Source organism: Eschscholzia californica, unplaced genomic scaffold, assembly GCF_041429995.1.
Source record: "Eschscholzia californica isolate CP2 unplaced genomic scaffold, dmEscCali1.0.p SCAF_2, whole genome shotgun sequence".
NCBI lineage: Eukaryota > Viridiplantae > Streptophyta > Magnoliopsida > Ranunculales > Papaveraceae > Eschscholzia > Eschscholzia californica.
In genome coordinates, this window is record NW_028238309.1 from 10573661 (window position 1) to 10596370 (window position 22710).

Below are 22710 nucleotides of genomic sequence, written 5' to 3' on the forward strand. Positions count from 1 at the left end.
CAAAAGTTATCTCCTTTTATCTAAAGAAGACTCAAGTCATACAAATCAAAGAACTCTTATGTTTCTTGTTATTGTTTTTTTTCCTTCACTAAACACCAACAACGCATTTGTGATTCTTAGCAGTAAACATATATTTCGAGAGGGATCCACGATGATGAATACGAGTTTATGCTATGAAGAAACCAAATGTAAAGAAAGATGAACTTCAATAATACATATAGTTAAGATTAAGAGTCACCCTTCCTCGTCATTTTTTTTTACTCAAACCAATGAAGAATGAAAGGAGTTTTGCTGAATAATTTGCCTACTAAAACTACTGACATAGAGATTGTAATCCTCTACATTGAAGAAAAACCCGAACATAACTTCAAGGTAGTAAAAGAATATTGCATTAAAACTAACGTTAAACATCAAAAATTATTGCATCATAAAAAAAAGGCAAAATGATGCAAGTACCTGGAAATACAAAATCTAGATTAATTGAGGTTTTTCATCGAACAAATGGAACTCACAATACATGATGTTTCTAAACCGTCCTACCATCGAATACAACAATTAGACTGCTCTCTTAAGATGTGCTTTCTCCTAGACATTCCCGGGTCGGTCCTTTCGCCTTTGATTAGGACGTTTTCGCATTTCATCTAAAAAAGGATCTAAGCTAAATAATGCTTTTCTCTTCCTAAAGCCAAAGAGCAAGAGTAAAGTATTCCAATTTTAAGAGCTTAGCTGAGGCCCCTTCCTAATGTAATGTCATGCCCACCAACCAATGCCGAATCCAAGACCTGGCTCACGCTTGAAAGCTAGAGCTAGTCTTCTCCCCACTGACATGTATAACAAAATGCCTAACATAAAATCAAATTAGTTAGTTGTAACTTGGAACGACATATCAAGTGACCAAATATAGTATAATATGAATATCATGCGACCCGAAACAGAGAAGCCTATAAATAACCTCTTGTGTCAAATACTATTGCCATTATAGCATGAATCCTAAATTGAGAAGTGAAACATCAAGTACAAATATCCACTGATAACACAGACAAAATTGTAATTAACTCATTGAATATTTTTCGATTCGCTTACTCCCGACTAACTATGGTTATTCAAAGGATTTGAATTATTTTACTAAATGAAACTATGGTGGTAGTAGTTTTCAGCCTCATGGCGGTAGTGACAATGGCTTTAGTAGTGTACGCATCCAACAAATATGTGGTTATTGTATTGGTGATAGAGTGTTTTTTCTGCACACATTGAATAACCAAATTGATGACCTATTGTAGTTATAAACTCTCAATCTTTGAAATCTTAAAACTTATAAACAACATAATTCCTAGTAGTCTTGTTGTTGATGTTTCTGCTGTTGAAATATGTAAAGCAAAAAAAGTTGGAGAAGAAGTAGTATATATATAAATGCTTAATGACCCACAAAGGAGATAAACATAAACCTCACCTTTCCTCCGGGAAGGCTCCATTGGCATTAGTGCAAACATGAGGACAATTAGTGCTCAAGGAACAATTTGCATCGACACCAAGCTGCTTTAGATCCACAACCAAGTCCAATCTCTCTCTCATTTCTGGGACAACATCAAGCACATAACTGTATTAATTCAAATTTAAGAAAGTGGTCAGATTAGATTCTTAATGAAAATATAACTGTTAATTTTCATTCGGAACACACACACACTCTCTTTATGTGTCTTCAATAGGTTAGTGGGCTCGATCCGAAAATAAGAACGACACTTTTAAAAAAGTATCGATTTCTCAATACAAATCCTCTTCTGATTATATCTTTATCTACAAGTTATTAAGTAGAGACACAAAACCTGGCATTTCCACCGACAACAGTAATCGTAGAAGTCAATGGATGCATTGTTGTCTCAGCATTCCCCAAGAAAATCTGACCTTCCTCTTACTTTTTCTCAACAGAAAATTATCCACTGCAACCTTCTACATCGCATTTTTATTCTCTTTGTCATCTTCAACGCATAAGCCAAGTACTTCTAGAGCACAACCAGTAACATTTCTAAAACTTGTTGAGTTCCAGCCTATGTAACATTTCGTCAAACACCTTATGAGTATTATTGTAAAACTTGTTGATTTCCAGCCCCTCTAACATTTTGTCAAACACCTTATCACTATAATTCCATTAAACAGTAATTGAAGAAAAAAACATTAATGGAAGAATAACAAATTAATGGAAGAAAAACACAAAGTGAAGAATGTAAGACACATCTAGAACAATATAAACTTTAGAACACAAAATTACCATATTTAATCAATGAATAATAAAAAGGGCGAACATGAAAGATATAATTGATTCCAATTTGAAAGAGAAAGATGAGATTAACAAATTCAAAGTCATACCTTAATTATGGAGTTTAATTCGTTTGAAAGTGATTGGTAATTGAAGAGAAAAATATAATGATCAGTTGATTCCCGAACTTTGAAAAACAAAAATAAATTAAGTTAGGAACAGGAACTCATGTTAGGGTTTCCACATCTTCCACCATAAAAGATGTTTTTCCTTAGACAAGAACAAGAAATAGTAAAAGAATAAGAAATTTGAAGCACGGAAGAAAATGAAATCATCATAAACCTAGACGAGATTGAGAAATGAAGAGTTGAAGCAAAGTTTTGAAATTGATTGAACACTATCACATTTTGTTCATTTGCTCCAAATTAAGTCCATCATCTTCTTGTATCAGATGTAGAAACCTGGCATGTTGTTCATTTACTCCAAATCAATTGAAATTGATGATGCTGAAGTGAGTTTCTGTGGTAGAGAAGTCGAAGAGAAAGAAACGACAGTGGGAGAGCAACTGATCATGGATGAAGAAGAAGCATCGAGGGGAGGAAAAGGGTTTTGGTTGTCACATTAAGTTTGAAATAAAATCCACATTAAAAGAGGATGGTTGGCACTCGTCAATGTGGCAACCCAAATCAGCATCCAACTCAGCAATAACAACATTAATTTTGTCCTAGTAAGCTTGTCCTAGTCACAACCTTTATGTTTTGTTATATAGATCATCTTAGTGATTAATCTTTCCTATTCCTAGACAATTAATTCAAGATTTATGGAACTCATTTACGGTACGTCTCGCCTTAGTTTCCAAAGACAGGTGAGATAAAGAAGTCATAAAGCATTGAGATGTGTTGGTTATTTATTTCCGAAAGTTCTTAAGAGAAATATCTGTGATTTTGTTCTGTATTCTTAAAGAAATCTCTGTGATTTTGTTCTATATTCTTCAAGAAATCATCATGTCTTCGTTTTTTCAAGTGGAGTATGTGTAGGGAATTGCTTCAGTAAAGGTAAATAATAAGAATGGAAAAGGCATGACAGGTGTCTAAGGGAAGAGCAAATAAGAGCTTGGATGAGAGGGTGTCACATGTGCGACGACACCAGGGCCCCCTCAAACACTAGGTTATCTTCAAAGAGTCGGTAACCCATCAAAAAACATAGTTGTATGTAAGTTTTGAATGTTCGGACCATTTTAAAAATCGATATTTATGCTTCGACTCTTCAACCAGGGTATAGATCAAGTTACAAAGTTAGCTCAGGTCACTTTTGTAGACCTCCATCCACTATTCTGAGGTCGAATTAAGGTTCTTTTTAGAGCTTGTTTTGGTATGCCCCTTTATGTGAATCTGGGTCATCACAGGGTTCCAAGGCGCCTGTGTCGACCTTGATAGAATTAGAGGGAAGAGATAATTCTTATTCCATTACAATTGTTAATTACAACCGAAATATATAGTCTCACAGTCACTTTATTAGGTAAGAAGACTAATTAAGATACCCTCTCAATATTACTATATATCTTTTATAAATACAATATAAAACAATATATTTGAAAGATATACAAATGATATTATGTTAAGTCTTCATCATCTAATGGCAGATGGTTGACGTCTTCACGATCTAATGGTAGATATTAATCTCATTTACATCCCCCCTCAAGTTAAGCTGGTCGTTAGACTTGTTAAGCTTGCCATGTAAATTATACTTATTGCAATTTGTCAAGTCTTCTTCAAAGTTTGCTTCTTGTCTTTAAACCTTTTTTTTGAAATAGTAAACGCAGATTTCTTTATATACCTGAAAAACCAGAGCTAGATCAACTTATTTCTTTTGTAGCACAATTTCTCCCTTCGTCGTTAGAAAGAAAATCGAATTGGAAGAAAAGAAATAGAAAATATGAGCTAGGCCTTGAGTTCAGAAAATCTTAGTCAAGCTATTCTTGTTTTGTTGAGAAAATGAGAGAGACAGGGGATTTCAGCGAGAAAGCAATGAGGTCGTTGAAAACCCCACGATTTAGATAAAGTTATATGGATTAATCAAATTCTATTTATTTATTTATTTTTATAAAATGAGAGAAAGGGAATTTCAGCGAGAAAGCAGAGGTCGTTGAAAATCTCAAGAAAGAGATAGAGTCATGTAGATTAGTAAAAGAGATAATATAAAGATCCAAGAAAATTGCAACTGTAGAAAACAAGCCAGATACTGTAATGAGATTGAAGAGAAAGAAAATTTTGGAAGAATTTGGTTCAATTTACCTCTATTAAGATCAATCATTGAAAATTGGATTCACGCATCCTCTAGAGAGCAGGAAGATCAAGTAAAAAGTGAGAGATTTGAGAAAGGAAAGATTAAGGTAGTTAGGAGTAATCAAGGTTTTGATGTTCATAAATCTTTATGAATTTAGTTGAGAGACAAGATCAAATTAGACACTTGCATGGAAGGAGTAACTTTGTAATGTAAGACATCCAAAACTCGTTATCTCTTTCTCCTTTAGATCATAAACATTCTTCTACTATGGAAAAGTAGGAACAATTCTAGATCAAGAAGTTTATTATTTTTTTTAAAACAAAATGATTGAAAAAAAAAACACAAATTTAGAAATCACTAAAAAGAAAAAAATTAATAGACAATACTCCGGCGGACGGTAGTCATTGATATTGTCTAATGCCGCCGGTTTTGCGGAAACTCACTACGATCAAATTCAATACTCGTTAGAGTTTTTTAGAAAGGAAAGATTAAGGTAGTTAGGAGTAATCAAGGTTTTGATGTTCATAAATCTTGATGAATTTAGTTGACAGACGAGATCAAATTGTTGACACTTTCAAGGAAGGAGTAACTTTGTAATGTAAGACATCCAAATCTCGTTCTCTCTTTATCTCCTTTAGATCTTAAACATTCTTCTACTATGGAAAAATATGAACAATTCTAGATCAAGAAGTCTATCATTAGTATTTTAAACTAAATGATTGAAAAAAAAAACACAATTAGAAATCAGTAAAAAAATTAATTGACAATACTCCGGCGGACGGAGTAAGATATTGTCTACCGTCGCTGGTTTTGCGGAAACTCACTAGGATCTAATTCAATACTCGATAGAGTTTTTAGGCTCTAGACCCCATGATAGAATTAGAGAGAAGAGATAATTCTTATTCCATTACAATTGTTGATGACAACCGAAATATATAGAGTCTCATAGTCACTCTATTAGGTAAGAATACTAATTATGATATCCTCTCAATATTACTATATATCTTTTATAAATACAAAAGAAAACAATATATTTGAAAGATATACAAATAATATTAAGTCTTCATCATCTAATCGCAGATGTGGTTGACATCTTCACGATCCAATGGTAGATATTAATCTCATTTACATCCCCCCTCAAATTAAGCTGGTCGATAGACTTGTTTAGCTTGCCATGTAAATTATACTTTTTGCAATTTGTCAAGTCTTCTTCAAAGTTTGTTTCTTGTCTTAAAACTTTTTTTTTTTTGAAATAGTAGACGCAGATTTCTTTATATACCTGGAAAACCAGAGCTAGATCAACTTATTTCTTTTGTACCACAATTTCTCCCTTCGTCGTTAGAAAGAAAATCGAATTGGAAGAAAAGAAATAGAAAATATGAACTAGACCTTGAGTTCAGAAAATCTTAGTCAAGCTAATTTTGTTTTGTTGAGAAAATGAGAGAGACATAGGATTTCAGCGAGAAAGTAATGAGGTCGTTGAAACCCCACGATAGAGATAAAGTTATATGGATTAATCAAATTCTATTTATTTTTATTTTTTAGAAAATGAGAGAAAGGGAATTTTACCGAGAAAACAGAGGTCGTTGAAAATCCCAAGAAAGAGATAAAGTCATGTGGATTAGTAAATGAGAGAATATAAAGATCGAAGAAAATTGCAACTGTAGAAAAGAAGCCAGATACTGTAATGAGATTGAAGAGAAAGAAAAATTTTGGAAGAATTTGATTCAATTTACCTCTATTAAGATCAATCATTGAAAATTGGTTTCACGCATCCTCTAGAGAGCAGAAACATAAAGTAAAAAGTGAGAGATTTGAGAAAGGAAATATTAAGGTAGTTAGGAGTAATCAAGGTTTTGATGTTCATAAATCTTTATGAATTTAGTTGAGAGACGAGATCAAATTATTGACACTTGCATGGAAGGAGTAACTTTGTAATGTAAGACATCCAAAACTCGTTATCTCTTTCTCCTTTAGATCATAAACATTCTTCTATTACGGAAAAGTAGGAACAATTCTAGATCAAGATGTTTATTATTTTTTTTTAAAAAAATGATTGAAAAAAAAAACACAAATTTAGAAATCACTAAAAAGAAAAAAAATTAATAGACAATACTACGGCGGACGGTAGTCATTGATATTGTCCAATGCCGCCGGTTTTGCGGAAACTCACTACGATCAAATTCAATACTCGTTAGAGTTTTTTATAAAGGAAAGATTAAGGTAGTTAGGAGTAATCAAGGTTTTGATGTTCATAAATCTTGATGAATTTAGTTGACAGACGAGATCAAATTGTTGACACTTGCAAGGAAGGAGTAACTTTGTAATATAAGACATCCAAAACTCGTTCTCTCTTTATCTCCTTTAGATCTTAAACATTCTTCTACTATGGAAAAATATGAACAATTCTAGATCAAGAAGTCAATTATTAGTATTTTAAACTAAATGATTGAAAAAAAAAACACAATTAGAAATCAGTAAAAAAATTAATTGACAATACTCCGGCAGACGGAGTAATTGATATTGTCTACCGTCGCTGGTTTTGCGGAAACTCACTAGGATCTAATTCAATACTCGATAGAGTTTTTAGGCTCTAGACCCCATGATAGAATTAGAGAGAAGAAATAATTCTTATTCCATTACAATTGTTGATTACAACCGAAATATATAGAGTCTGACAGTCACTCTATTAGGTAAGAAGACTAATTAAGGTATCATCTCAATATTACTATATATCTTTTATAAATACAATAGAAAACAATATATTTGAAAGATATATAAAGCTTAGTTTGTCGTGGTGAAGACTAATTAAGATATCCTCTCATTATCTATAGTTTTTTCTGCTTGAACTCATTTTTTTCTTTGTATGAAGAAGACCAATGAAGCTTAGTTTGTCGTGGTGAAGACAAACAAGATTCGTCATCGGCTAAACAACCTAGCTCTGGAATCATCTTTAGGTAAGCCTAAAAACCCTATGGTTTATTTTGGTGAAGGAATCCACTTTAATGTCCTAGGGTTTGTTAAGTTGTGAACTGATTTGTGGTTAATGTGTTAATAGAGTGACTTTATGTTAATTTCTGATTTTCATGATTTACCGCTCAGATCTTAGGATTTGGTAATCCGCTAATGTGTACGAATGTTTGCCTCATTTTCATGGTGATGTAGCCTGAGCTTCATTCGATTTCATATAAACTTCTTGTTGCACTTTTATCACTGATATACGATTTATTGTCGTTTGAAATAGTTTTAAATGTATTTACAGTTTGACTTAAGTGATGAAGTTCAATTTAATGTACTAGGGTTTGCTAATTTGTCTATTAATTTGTTGTTAATATTTGTTAATAGAATTTTAACCCAGTGATTGAAGCCTTCTTCTTTTTCTGAGAGTAATAATTGTTAGAGTTTCAACCGAGTAATTAAAACCCTCTTGTTCTTCTCTAAATGACCTGGATTTCACGATTAATTATTGTTATCATTTGCTGAAATTTCTAATCTGATTATGTTATATTTTCTTTAGTTATGTCTTTTTCTTAGACGTTCCATATTACAAATTTGTACTTTAAGGATAGATCATACCCACAAATACAATGCGCTTGTGATGCTGGTACAATGGAACTCAGAACTTCCAGACCAAGTAAAATCCCAGGGCGAAAGAATTACAAATGCACAAATGGATATGCATCAACAATATGAAGGGAGTTCATGATCGTCAGTTTCGCTCGTTAGGTTGAATGACGAAGTCAAATCCCAAGCATCAGTGCCTAGGATGAAGTTGGATGAAATTGAAGAACTTTTGGCTAATATAGTAATTTGTTGTGAGTTTCAATATTGTTGTACATCTTTATGTGATTGGTAAATCAGTTAGTATAACTTGTATTGACCAACTACTAACTTCAAACATGTAGTAATTTAATGTTGTTATGTTAGGGGTGGGAAAAAAGCCCGCGAACCCGAATCCGTCCGCACCCGCCCGAGACCGACTGAGTCTGTGGACGTCCGGTGTCCGAGACGGACATTGCCCGACCGACCGATTAGAATTGGTGGATGGACACGGACACCATGCCTTGTCCGGTGTACCGTCCAAAGTCCGACCGATTAATTGTCTGCTTGACCGACCGCTTATACAATGAATGTTTATATTTATACAAATATTGTTTGTACACATTGGTATGCATATGTATGTATGTATTTGTACTATATAAACACCAGTCAATTTGTGTATATATGTATTCATACAACAAGATATGAAGGGTTGTAACGTAGTCTAGCTGTGTCATTGTGTGGGATCATATGAGTTACAGGAAAGTGAAGGAATTCATTACCTCAAGTAGGAGGTTGAGGAGGCATTTGAGAAAAAGAATTGGGATGCTCAATTACTTTAGTCCCACACGGACAAGCCAAAGAATTGGTCGAGGATGGGGGTTAATAAATAAGCCAGTCTCTCACAGCTAACTGCCGCATAAGTTCCAAAGGGTTGGCCTTGCTTTAAGGGCACACCTTGATGGTTGTGCTTAGGTTGTGGTAATAAATTACCCGACGTCCGGTTGTCCGGAACCCGCTATGCCCGATCTTTTTGGCGGGCTCGGGCAGGCTTTGGACACACAAAATTTGTGAAGTGTCCGTCCGAGTCCGTCCGCTTGTTGTGACGGACAGGAGGTTTGGGTGTCTGAACCGTCCGGTCCGATGGGGTGATTGTCCGTGGATAGTTCGTTCGGTCTGGTTCCCGCCCCTATTTGTTATGTATTTCCATTTTTTGTCTTTCATTGAAATTTTTCAAACCTGCATTCTCTTGTTATATGCATCTTATGATCTATTTAATAATAGATCAAGCTTTTCAGGGAGCTAGTCCACATGATTTCGAATCAAAAGATCTTTAAAAGCAATGGGTTTGAGTATCAGTTGTTTGTGAAGAACGTGTAAATGAAAGGCATCAAATTCTACAAGAACCAGTGCTCATTCAAAACTCGTTCCAATTGCAGTCGAAACTGCTGCAGCAACAATTACTTCCTAAATTGCAGCTCCAAACTTCTGCAATTTCAGCAGTAATAGATGCTCTAAGTTGTTGTTGCAATTATAGCAGAAATTGCAGCTCCAAATCGCTGCCTTTACAACCCAAATTGTTGCTCCAAACGACAATAAAGATTCAGCTACTTCAAGTTTATATATAAAATCCAAATCAAAAGACAATTACATTCAAGTTTCTAAACAACAATAAAGTTTGAAATTGTTGCTCCAAACAACAATTACATCAGAACAATTAAAAATAAAACCAAAAGACAATCAACTAATCTATTATAAATGTTTCATAAATCTATATTTCATACATAAAATTTAATTACAACTACTTCAAGTTTCAACGCAAGTTCCTTCATTGCACAAAAAATAAATAAGTTTAAAATACATCATTGATGAGACATGAAAATGTCTCATCTGAATCTCTTAACTTGGGCTAGTTAGTCTATTTCGAGCAGTTACTCTGATAAATTATGTGTTTCTCTTACTCAGGTGTCTTTTACGGAGTTCAATGCAAAAAATGGGTAAAATCGGGAGAAAGACATACTAAGGGTGTTCTGGTCATTCGCGATGACGGTAGTCTGGAAATTTTGGTCAATCTTGATACTTGGATGAAAAATAGAATCCAAGATGAACCCAACAGCGAAAATAGAAGTCAAATTAGAGTCCATATGAGATAGTTAGACCAAGTCGAAGTTTGGGTCAAAGCCAGAATATCCAGAGACACGTGGCGCAGATCAAGAACGTTAGTATGAAATTTCGGTACAAAGGTGGGCACCACTGGGATATTTTCGGGATCCATTTCAGGCGCTGATTCAGTGCGCTGCGTCATATAATACTATGGTGCACCCCAGACGATCCAATGATCCACATTGCGACACGCAACCGAACAGTCTATCCGACGGCTTTTTGAAACGGTAATCCCAGCTACAACATATGTTATCCTTTTGAATCTCCCATTTAAGCGCCCAAATCCTTCCTCTTTTCTCTCTCTCTCGTCTGTTTCTTTTAGAAACTGTTCTTAATAGTAGAAAGAGAAAGAGAGCTGGAAACAAAGATAAGGGAAATGGGAGTCGATTAGGAATCAGTTGTTAGAAAAAAATTTTGAAGAAAGAAGATAAAGATTCAAATGAGTTGTGTGGAGAGAGGAGATTGTTTCCTGATTGAGAAAGAAGATAAGATAATCATATTGAAGATCAAAGATATTCTAGGGAGAGCTCTCGGTTAGGGAAGAAGGATATTTTCTCTCTCTAGAAACTTAAACAGAGACAGAGGTTGAACCGAGGGAAGGAAATAAGAGATCTTTCAGAGGGATCGTGAAATAGCTGGAACAGAGATTGTAAATACTCATGAAGAGATTTACAGTAGAGAGAAAGTAACTGAGGGGGAGACAGGACCTTGACACCGAAACTTTCTCTCTATTGGAGCTCAAATTTTGGGTAAACATTATATTTCTTTATCTCTCTCTCATCTCTATCTACTTTGTGGAAAATAGAAACAATAGAGAGAGATTGAGGATATTGGAGAGAGGTATTGATGGAGAAACTTCTCCCTTTATCTTGCTACTGATTATAGAGAAGATTCAAATATAGAGGAGAGATTTGGAAATCTTTACAAGAACAGCAAGTTGGAAACAGAGAGATTTCAGAAGGGAACCGACAACTACTTTCTTCTTCTTCTATATGCAATGAAAACAGGGAACAGTGAAAGGTATCTTCATTTTTTCGGACAAGACCTAATTGGAGGGAGCTCGGCTAGGAGTTACACAGACCTCTATTCTTCTTCTCATGAGCTTAAAGGGCATATTTTAGAGAGAGAGAGAGAGAGAGAGAGAGAGAGAAGAAGAAGAAGAAGAAGAAGAAGAACATGATAGAAACAGAGGTACCATTCTCTTCTTCTTCATCTTTTGTTTTTATGTCATTATAATTTCAGAGAGAAGAGAGAGACCTGCATTGTAAAGAGAGAGTGAGAGAGAAAACAGAGAGATTGTTGCTTTAGAGAGAGGGAGAGAATCGAGTTGTTATAGATAATTTCAGAGTTGTTATTCTCTTTTCTTTTCTGTTAAGACCAATTTGTAGAGAGAAGGGGTTGATTTATAAAATTACAGAGAGAGTTTTGGTGAAGCTTACTTTTGTGAAAGAAGAATCTAACCATCACTCCATCTTCATCACCATCATTGAGGAGTCTATCTTTGGGTCATTTATTTCTACTTTGCTTTTGATCTTAACTCTTCTAATAAATCCTCTGAATTAATCTTCAATGATCATGTGTAGTTAACTCTCTGACTAGGGTTCTTGATGAAGTTTTTGTAGGGTTTTGTATGTAGCTAATACACTAATCATCTAACTAATGTTGTAAGCGGAATCTCAATCATCATATGATTAACACTAGTTATCCAGGATCATATACATGAACTAATACTGAACTAGAAACTGAAAGAAGAATACCTGGATTCGCTTTCCCACGAACTAGATTCCAATGACTTTATCCCGAAGAAGATGAGAGCTTCAATTGTCGCTCCTGTACTTGAGACACCCGAGTGAATAACTTGATCTCCCTTCTTTGTTGTCTGCTAGAACTCCATTGAAGGTTGAGAAGAAATAATATTCTTCTTTTGACTCCATAGATAGATTGGGAGTTTTTTTTTCTAAAACCCTTTCTCTCCACTTAGTTGTATATTGTGAGAGAGATGAATTTTTCTCTTGAGAAAAATCTAACCCTTTTTCTGTTCTCTAATGACCCTTATATAGAGAAACCCTAATTAGAAATTGTGTCCAATTAGGTTTCCATAGGAGTCCTATAAAAGATAAACACGTCAGAACTATTTCTCACTAAAATTAGGGTTTCCCCTAGATAGTATATGGCCGGCCACTTAAGCCCACTAATGGGCTCGGCCTGGCCAGCCCATCCTACTCTTATGGCCGGTCCTGATTAACTCCCTAATGGGCTTGATCAGGACACCCCATAAGTGAGTTTTTCCACCTTTTCGGGTTCCTCTTTCGAGCTCGATTCTTTTTATCTTTTTGACACTATCAGACTGGATCATATTGGATCATATCCATCTATAGGCAAGCTCCCATGAGTCAACTCTCTCCGATCAAGATACCACTCTTTGGTGTAACCTGTTGTAGGATCCGGTCTATGTTAGCCGCGGATTACCGAAGTGATCCGACGATCGTAAGCGGCTTCTAGCTAAGCATTACGATCCCTAATTGAACCGAACTAGATGATCTTTAGGATAAAGTCATCGTTATCTCAACTGACAAATTGTATGCATTACCATCTTGGTCGAAGGACACTCCTTCGGAAGGGCATCTCCTTCAGACCGAAGGATCCTTCAGTTTTAATTATGTATTATTGATATAGTCTTTTCATCATATTATCGCGTTTAAACTCTTATCATACTTTTAGTGAGATCCACCATCATTGTTTATGCTTTTAGGCCTGATCCACCATCATTAGATTAAGTTCTTTTATGGTTGATGCTTGATAAGTTGATAGACAATAGTTAGTATCCGTGATTATATGGTATGAGTTCGATATTTTCGATATAGTTTTCATTGTTTATTCTTCCGATTTGATCCATCATTATTAGATTAGATTCTTTTATGGTGGATACTTATTAGGCATTAGTCAATAGTTGACTCATCATCATTCAAGAGAATCTAGTTATGTAATGTAAATGATGAGTAGCACTACAAAAAAACAGGTTATTACCGACGGTTTTATTCCGTCACTAATAGTGAAAATCCGTCGCCAAAAGTATTCCCGACGACAGTAAAACCGTCGGTACAAGTGGCGTCGGCGACACTTTTACCGACGGACTTTGCGACGGTTTCTACTCATACCGTCGCTGATGTTTTGGGCATTTACGACGTTTTTTTTAATACCGTCGTTGTAGTTTGATTCATGGCAACGTTAATTTTCTTTATTTTAAACATCAACGACGGGAAAAAACCGTTAGTAATACTTATTACCGACAATGTATATACCGTTTCTAATAATATTACTTACGGTTCTTGTCGTCGCTAATGTTTTAAATCTTTTTCCAATATCTCCCCTGTTTTTTAACTGGCAGAATGCCTAACCCTCAAGATAATTCCTTCAAAGACACAAAAAGCAACAATAATTCACATCCATTGAACAAAACGAACATTAACACTAATATATCTCAAAATGTGAACACAAACATATCCTAAAATGTCGACACCTGAAAGGAAACAACATTTAAATTGTATTCAAATATGCGAAACACATAAAAAGTGCATACTTTAGTGTCTACTACTTTACGACCCTTAATCTTCATTAAAAATCTTCTTTATCCTCTCAAAACTCCATGTATATCCTGCATAACAAGGTTTATAACATGTGATTACTAAACACTCAAACAATGAACAAATTAAACAAATGCATAAAGTTTCAATCATATGCTAATTAACTCGATCGGGGGTTTCAATATAGAATTATCTCAATTCAAATCTGATTTCATAAGTTATTCAAGTGAATCACTCGATTCAAACCAAGTAATATTAAGTCAAAAAGACTAATGAATTTACTCTAAAAATCACTTGGAAACATGTAAATCTATACCCACATGATATCAATCAGAGTTAAAATTTTAGATGAAATGGTATGAAAATTAAACGCATACATAATTCAGAAGAATAATGTAGATTACGAAATCATTGGCGTTAACTAATAAGATAAGAAAATCATTCATTATTGAGTTATCAATTCCTGGAGTATATACTAATATAACTAATTATGGTAATTCCATTGCTAGGGAGGTCAGGTTGTCCCCTTCGTGCTGGTGTTGGTCCCAATCAGACGGTTGCTATCTTAATTGCAAGGATATAATTTTGTATCTATCGATTAAGTCGCACAATTTCTTAAAAAGTCTTACTGGAGAAGAGATAAAAATACAAAGACATCTATAATTTACTACTGAAGAACAAGATAAACAATATCAACAGGACTCAAAATAATGTTATGATAGGTTTCGAGTTCTAACTTATGGATTTTTGCTGCACATGCCTCTTCTGATCGAAAGAAACATTCTTTTTCATATTCCAAACCAGCATACAAATTCAGCATCACTAACATAACCATCACTTTGTGACTAAGGCTGGCTAAAGAACGATAAGGCAACCTATATGTACCGTTAGTAATAAGATTAACTCTAAACTAATTTGATCACTCTTAAACAGAAAACGATTGGTCAGACTCACTCTTATCATGGCCAGTAACATATATCAACAGGACTCAACATAATGTTATGATAGGTTTCGAGTTCTAACTTATGGATTTTTGCTGCACATGCCTCTCTGATCGAATGAAACATTCTTTTTCATATTCCAAACCAGCATACAAATTCAGCATCACTAACATAACCATCACTTTGTGACTAAGGCTGGCTAAAGAACGATAAGGCAACCTATATGTACCGTTAGTAATAAGATTAACTCTAAACTAATTTGATCACTCTTAAACAGAAAACGATTGGTCAGACTCACTCTTATCATGGCCAGTAACATATGAGTTGTTAACATGAATAAGTAACTTATCACAATGTCAAATAAATAATAACTTACTATGATCGTCTTCTCAAAGCCAAAATAAGATGAAGCATCGATCAAGATTGGCCTGGTGTTGGGCCTTGGGAATCCTACATAAGAATTTGATCATCAAAACCTAAACATAATAGTCAAAATATAAAATTGGTCACTAAATTTTTTGATTAAAAAGCTTAAGAGCCCACACCTTTTGAGTGTTGCTGCCACCAGAACGATCATTTTCAAGTTGTTCCAACCTCTCTAATGCACTTTTGAGTTGATCTTGTAAATCCTTTATTTGTTGATTTTTTTCAACATCATCTGATCTTCTCTTCTTTCTTGAATTTAAAGTATCTCTGTCCCAAAACTGCTTTGGCTTTACTGGACCATAACAATGAACTCGACCGCCTCTATCACGTCCCATCACTTGAGCGAAAATATCGTTCGGACCTGAATCAACAAATTCTCCATCTTCCTGAGTCATTTGATGTTGTAGTTTTTCCATTTTATCCTGTCAATGCAACCACATCTAATAAGTTAGAATTAAATCATATAGTAAATATAATATATCATATATATAAATGAAATAATTACAATCTTCTCTGCTGCCAATTCGTTTACTGGAGCAAGATTTCTTTTCCGTGTATGAGTCTTTTTGTATACTGTTGTCCGAGGAGGGGATGCATTAAGCTCTTTTCTTAACTGTTAAAGCAATTACTGAAAGAGTTATACACAAAATTAATTGAATATTATGATTTGATATGAATGAGACGAAAGTAATTTACCTCATCAGCATATTTGGCATGGGACTTTGAACCTCCTGTATGCGGAATTTGCTGAAGAGCCTTATTTTTTGCATTTTGACGAATGACTAACAACAATATTATAAACCCTAATTGGAGAAACGAATGACTAACAACAATGCAAATTATAAACCCTAGAATTAAGATGTGAGAAGGAAAACCTCTTCAACTCCTCCTACTGGGAGATTTCAAGAGAGAGAGAACAGGAGATATCAAGGGAAAGAACTAAAACAATATGAACACAAGCTTGCTTACCCTGGATACTTGTACAACAATAGGAAGACAACCTAGATGAGACGTGGATACATCCACAGAAACCTCAAAGGGATACAAAAAACAAGTGTAACAAGTTTGAAGTAAGCTTTTTTTCAACCATGTTCTATTTATAATGATTTCAATTTCTCACCATTTTTAGGGTTTCAGTAAGGCTAGGTCATTGATCAAATCCTTAGAACTTTTCTGAACTTCAAAACTAATCAAATTATTGATTTCTTTAACTGTTTCAGACCAAGTTCTAAGAAAGATAAAGATTCTCAAAAACAAACCGCAAATTCGAAAAGAAACTTGAATTTTATTCCAGTAAGAATGATTTTCTAACTGGTATATAGTTTATTAGATTCACAAATTTCATATTTATTTACAGTTTTTGTTTTTTTCATGTAGAGGTTAAAGATACTGTTTCTTCTCTTAGTGCTCAGAAGTCTATAACCAAGTGCAACAAGGTAATTACCCTTGGGACTAAAACAAAGGCTAGAAACAGAATCAGTGGGAGGTTGATTAACCTAATAATAAACAAACAAACAATAAATTCAATCAAGAAGTACTCGACGAAAACAAACAAATAATTTGTTCATAATCAAATTATTTGAACAAATGAACTTGTTGATGGATATTATGTAACTCTCTTTAATATATGGTGACGTCGTGCCTACTAATGAGGACAATCCCCAGCTTCTTCTCTTTTTGTTATGAACTCGACGAAAAGAACAGGAGAATACATCTTTCACTGTTCCGAATGTAATTGAAACCTAATCTTCACTTAGAAATCACCAAAAGAAGAGTTCGAGTATAAAGCACTATTTCTCCATCCATGTTTCACTGTCCCTGAGCTACTACAGGTATAATGGGATATTCTACTGATGAGACGTGAAAATGTCTCATTTGAATCTCTTAACTCCGGTTAGTTAGTCCAGTTCGAGCTGTTACTCTGATTATTTGCTTGATTTTCTTTCTCAGGTGTCTTTTACGGAGTTCAGGGTGAAAAACGGATAAAAGTCGGAGAAATGCAGACTAGGGGTATTTTGGTCATTTTGTGATTCTGATCTCATGATCAGTATTAGTGCTCGGATGGAAAGTAGAGTCCAAGACGAACCCGTAGGCGAAAACGGAAGTCAAATCGGAGTCCGGATGAATAAATTAGAGCAAGTCAAAGTTCGGGTCAAATTTGGTATACTAAAAGTCAAGAGGGACACGTGGCATGCATCCGGCAAGGAATCGAATGAACCAGGGGATACGCGGGCTACTGTCTGTCACGTCCAGGGGTACACCGAGCTGTACGCGTGACCCGGCCCAACCCGACTCGATGACGTCAGCTGACGTCATCATCTTCTTCTTCCTTTTATTAGAACCGAGAGCTATCTAAACTTCCCAAAACAGAGGTTCACCAAGTCCGACCGACTGAAACAGAGAGAGAGAGAGATATTTTAGAAATGGAAAGAAGGAGAAAGGAAAGTTTTTATTTCCTTTTCTTAGAAACAGAGAATGGGAAGATAGAAACGGGGAAGGAAAGAGAGATCGATAGAAAGGATGAAAATGGAAAGAAGGAAGGAGAGTGATTGATGGAGGGGATATTCTGGAAAGAGGGAGTCGATTCGGATTGAGGAGCTTCTTCTATTATATAACAGGGAGCTGCTCCATCACATGGAATTATCTCTCCACAGCTAAGAAGAATCGGGTTTTAGAGGACAAAGAAAAACAGAGAAGATAGAACAGGAGAGAGAAAGAAAGTTTTGTTTATTATTTCTGTTTTGATTTCTTTTCTTTATTTTGGATTGTTTCCTTCTTTATTGGTGAGAGATAGAGAGAGAGACAGAGAGATTAAGAGAGATATCAGTTCGGTTTTGAGAGAAGAAAAGTAGAGAGAGAGAGAGAGGGAAACCGAGAGGTTTTGGTTTCTGATTTCTTTGTTTTCCTTTTATTTCTTTGGTTTAGGTTTTCTATTTGTGAGAGATAGGAAGATTACAGAGAGATAGAGAGTTTACAGAGAAGGAAATTGTAGAGAGAGAGAGAAACCCGAGAGCTTTAATGGAGGCAATTTTTGATTTCAATTTTATATCTCTTTGATTTTAATTACTTTGTCTTTGTGAGAGAGATAGAGAGAGAGAATTAACAGAAAGATTAAGAAAAGAGAAAGAAGCAGAAAGTTTAGAGAGAGAAACAGGAGGTTGAAGAAGGTGAGAAAATAAATTTCCCAGAGGGAAACCAATTCCGGGAAGACGAGAAAATCGTTTTCCCAGAGGGCGCGTTTGGCAGAACAGTGGAAAATCAGCAGGAAATCCTTTCCCTAAGGTTCTGTTTGGCTGCGCAGAAGGAAAAAAAGCGAAAAAAGGTGTTTTCTCTCCGATTCTTTACTTTATTTTCCAATTCTTTTTACATAATGCCTATGAGTAACTAATTTTTCTATCTAGGGTTTTAGATGAAGTTTCAATAATTATTCTAATGATTAATTTATTACAGTTTTTATTATTTTAACGATAATATCTTCCGGGTTTTTAGACCATCCATGGACTGAAAACCTGAGTTATACAAAGAACAATCGAATTAGACTAAATTAATTTGTCCTTAGAATTGTTAGGAAAACGGATTCGAAAACCCTAGGTTCCCTTTATCTGAATATCAACTTTAATATTATTTAATTTTGAATTACTATTTATCTTTTTATTATTTCAAAAAAATATATTACCCATCAAATCATTTCTTGAAAACCTAATAGTTTTAAGATTAGAATTGAGATTCGACTTAGTCTCTGAGGAACGAACCGGTCTTACCGGAATTTTACAACTTGACACCCGTGCACTTGCGGGTGTAGACCTATTTAGGAAACTTTTTAGGCCCATCATCTACCAAGCAAGTTAGTGCTATTACCAAGTCCTTATCTAAACCCCCGTGAATATGGGTGAATAGGGGAAGATGAACAAGTAGAAAACCTAAACTCTTCTTTCTATAAAGCAGTAGACATCAGGTTTATGAGTATTAGGGTTTGGTAAAGAACTAAAACAATATGAACACAAGCTTGTTTACCCTGGTAAATAAAAAAAACTAGGGCAAACAATCAATACAAAAATTAGGGTTTCTTAATCTCTTTGATTGACACGGGCTTATGAACAGAAAACATAATCTTCAAGGGTTTCTTAATCATAACTTAAATCAAATAATAGGATCAATGGAAATGGAAATCAAATAATAGGGTTTCTTAATCATAGTTCAAAGTAGATAACAAACCTGAAATCCAGATGAAGATGGACAGATAACCTGGATCAACTTCAAGCAGAGAGAGAGAGAGATGTGGTCGATTTGTAGGGAAAAAGATATCTTCGTCTTGCCCCTTAGTGATGAAGAACAACTCCACCCTTGGATTCGTAATTTGAAGAACAAAAATAGAACCCTAAGTTTTGGAACAAAAATAGAACCCTTGGATTCGTAATTTGAAGAACAAAAAAAGATGAAAAGATGAGAGAGGGAGAAGGAGAGTTAGAGAGATTGAGATGGAGAAGAGAAGAGAAGTGAAGAGGAGAAGAGATGGAGAAATCGTGGGTTTGAGAGAGAGTGAAGTTTTCGGAAATTTTTAGAAGTGAACTGATTTGGGAAATTACCGTAGTTGCGAAAGTTTTCGCGCGTTTGGATTTTTTTTTGCGGGAATTGTTTTCCATCCAACGACGGAATTTCATTTTCCCACGCCGTTAGTAGTAGTAATAGACGACGGTTTTTCAACCCGTCGTTAATACCTTGACGCCAACTTCTCTCATTCCTTTTTTTTTGCCTGTAATTCCGTCGTAAAATAAGGTTCTTGCCGACGGCTTTGTGCTAAACCGTTAGTACAAAAGGTCAATACCGACGGTTTTTTACAAACCGTCGTAATTAGACACATTACCGACGGTTTTATTAAAAACCGTCGGTAATATTCCGTCGCTAATACCGTACTGTTTTGTAGTGTAGATTGTTATTTGACCATGATTAGGCGGATTCGAAACCCTAGGTCGTCTCCCCATTGATCTCCTTGTATCATTAGTGTTTCTTTTTGTTCTAGTAGTTTATTATTTTTATTGTTGCATCACCAAAATCAAATCATTCAGAAAGTCGTACTAATTCTAAGTTTTAGAACAAGTTTGACTAAGTCTCTGAGGATCGACCCGGTCTTACCGGGATTATCACTTGACGCCCGTATACTTGCGGGTGGAGACCTTTTAGGCCCATCAATCATCAACAGACAAAACAAGTTCAGAGAACATCATCAACATATAAGAAATAAATTTAATAAATACTTCAAACTATTGTTATGTTTTTATTTTCATTTTTTTCTTGCCTATCCACTTAGTTGGCTTCAATTTATTCATATGTGGACGTCTTTAATGGGTCATGGAAGTTAACTTCTTCATTGTTTTCTTCAACTGTGTTCTTGGTCTTCGTACAAACACTAGAAACAGTGGTATGCATCATCTTTAACATCTCTATCTCTGTTGGGTTATGGTGTCTACTAGTGTTCTAAGCAGAACCTCAGACATCTAATGTCTAACATTAGTATCCCAGGATCTCATGCATCAGCTAAAGATGAAACTAAGTAGTTCAGAGACTACCTTAATCGTTATTTCCCACAGACTAATATGGTTGATTATTCGAAGACCAAGAGCTCCAATTGCAGATCCTCTAATTGAGACACTTGAGTAATCACCTTGATCTCCCGCCTTCAAGTTAGCTAGAACCTTACGATAGTTAAACGAAGAACACCTTCTTTAGACTAGATAGATAGTTAGGAACTATTTTTCTTTCTTTCTCTACTTGATGTTGTAGAGTAAGAAATCTCCTTGAGAATTTTTCACACCTAATTTTGTTCTAATAGGACCTTATATAGAATCCCTAAAGTTAGAGTCCAACCCTAATTAGGATTCCTAAAAAACAAAATAAAAACAGACTTAGGATTTCAGAAAATAGAAACTCATATTCCCTTTGTTATAGCCGGTCACCTTATGTCCTAATGGGCTAGGTCTGGCTGGCCCTTATTAGTGTGGTCGGCCATGCCTTGGTCGGCCCACTAATGGGCCTTAGGTGTCGAACCCAAACACCTTTAGTTCTGACCTCCGTACTATCTTTGTCTTAGCCTCTCGCTTGACCTTAATTTTGGACATATTTCCGGATTCTAATGCGAACTTGTATGTCTTATCCCTCTAGTCATATCTTCCGATCAAATCGACACTCTTTGATGTAACCCGATGTAGGATCCGGACGAAGTTAGCCGCGAAACACCCTGTGATTCGATAATCATAGTTGATTTCTAACTAAACATTACAATCCCTAAATCGTCTAGGCTTGATGATATTCTTCATCAATTGTCCTATCCGACAAGTTGCTCGCATTACATCTTTGGTCGAAGGACATCTCCTTCAATCTCATTATCAACCCATTGAATATATCTTGAGAAATATTTTTCGTTCTCTAAATCCAAGTCAGCAAGATCGTTAAATTTATGGGACAACATTTTATATCGCAATTGATCTACAATCTCAGTTGAACAGTCAACTCTAATGGTCATCTTTGTGTGACATAAACGTATATCTTTCCTCCATCTTCTAAGAATTTACATTGAAAGAGTCAGGATCTTGTAGGACAAATATTATGATTTTGGTTCATGTGAAACTTTGAAACCATATTGTCCATCTAATTTAAATTTTTCAAAGATCCTAACCAAACAACCAGTCTGGTAACTTGGTATTTGTCTCAAAGATTTACTCCGAGAAACTTTGTTGTCCGCCTTAGAATACACAAAAGTTACATAACGGGCATTTCCATCTACGTATGTATCCCTTAATCTTTTCCTAACAAGAAACCCCTCTTTCGTAGCATATTTTTTTAAGAAATCAACTATATCTTTGTCGGTACTAAATTTCATGCGTGTTTTAGGCTCAACTAATTCTCTCTTATATGTTGTAGGATGTCCAACATTTATTCACTGAGTGACTCTTCTTCAACTACAATTAATTTATTAGAAAAAGAAGAATTCAAATTATACAATTATAAGAAGAACAACGATTCACTTCCAAACTCTGCATAGTTCAGGTTGGTTTCACCTTCAAATTCTTCCATTTCCACGGCGTTTTTAAAAGACTAATTAATGGAAACAAACTCTAATAAGTCAGAATCCAAAAGAGGTCAAAAAACTCTGAAAACCGACCACAACTAAGCACATATTCACTCTATTAGCACATATTAACTCTATTAGCACATATTAACTCTATTAGCACATATTAATCACAAATCAGTAGAAAATTAGCAAACTTTAAATATTGAAATTATCTTCTTTACATGAAATTTTGGATTTCGAATGAAGTTTGGTCTTGTTTGAGGGTTGAGATAACGAGTACGAGAAGGAGAAATAGAGGGAGAGATATTGCCGGAGAGAAGCCAGAAAACGAAAAAAATTTCTGGCTAGATGAAAACCTAGAGAAAAATTTTAGACAAGATGAGAGGGTTCTAAAGTTGAGTTTTGGATTTTGTTTTTTCAAAGATTCAATCTGTACGGTTAGTTTTT

At 35.0% G+C, this 22710-nt stretch overlaps 1 protein-coding gene and 1 long non-coding RNA gene across 2 annotated transcripts; both read right to left on the bottom strand.

Annotated features, from left to right (window-relative positions):
• Positions 1–375: 375 nt before the first annotated feature.
• On the bottom strand, positions 376–2854 carry LOC147556137 (uncharacterized). Its single transcript, XR_015233469.1, has 3 exons — positions 1824–2854; positions 1451–1574; positions 376–842 (listed from the first exon to the last, which is right to left on the bottom strand). It is a non-coding gene; the product is annotated as an uncharacterized LOC147556137 (long non-coding RNA).
• Positions 2855–15226: 12372 nt separating this feature from the next.
• Positions 15227–16284, bottom strand: LOC147556138 (uncharacterized). The gene is made up of 4 exons (XM_086658584.1): positions 16256–16284; positions 15891–16017; positions 15700–15807; positions 15227–15616 (listed from the first exon to the last, which is right to left on the bottom strand). The coding sequence occupies exons 1-4, from the start codon at positions 16282–16284 to the stop codon at positions 15278–15280; spliced, it is 603 nt and encodes a 200-aa protein (XP_086514710.1). The 3' UTR covers positions 15227–15277.
• Positions 16285–22710: the final 6426 nt, after the last annotated feature.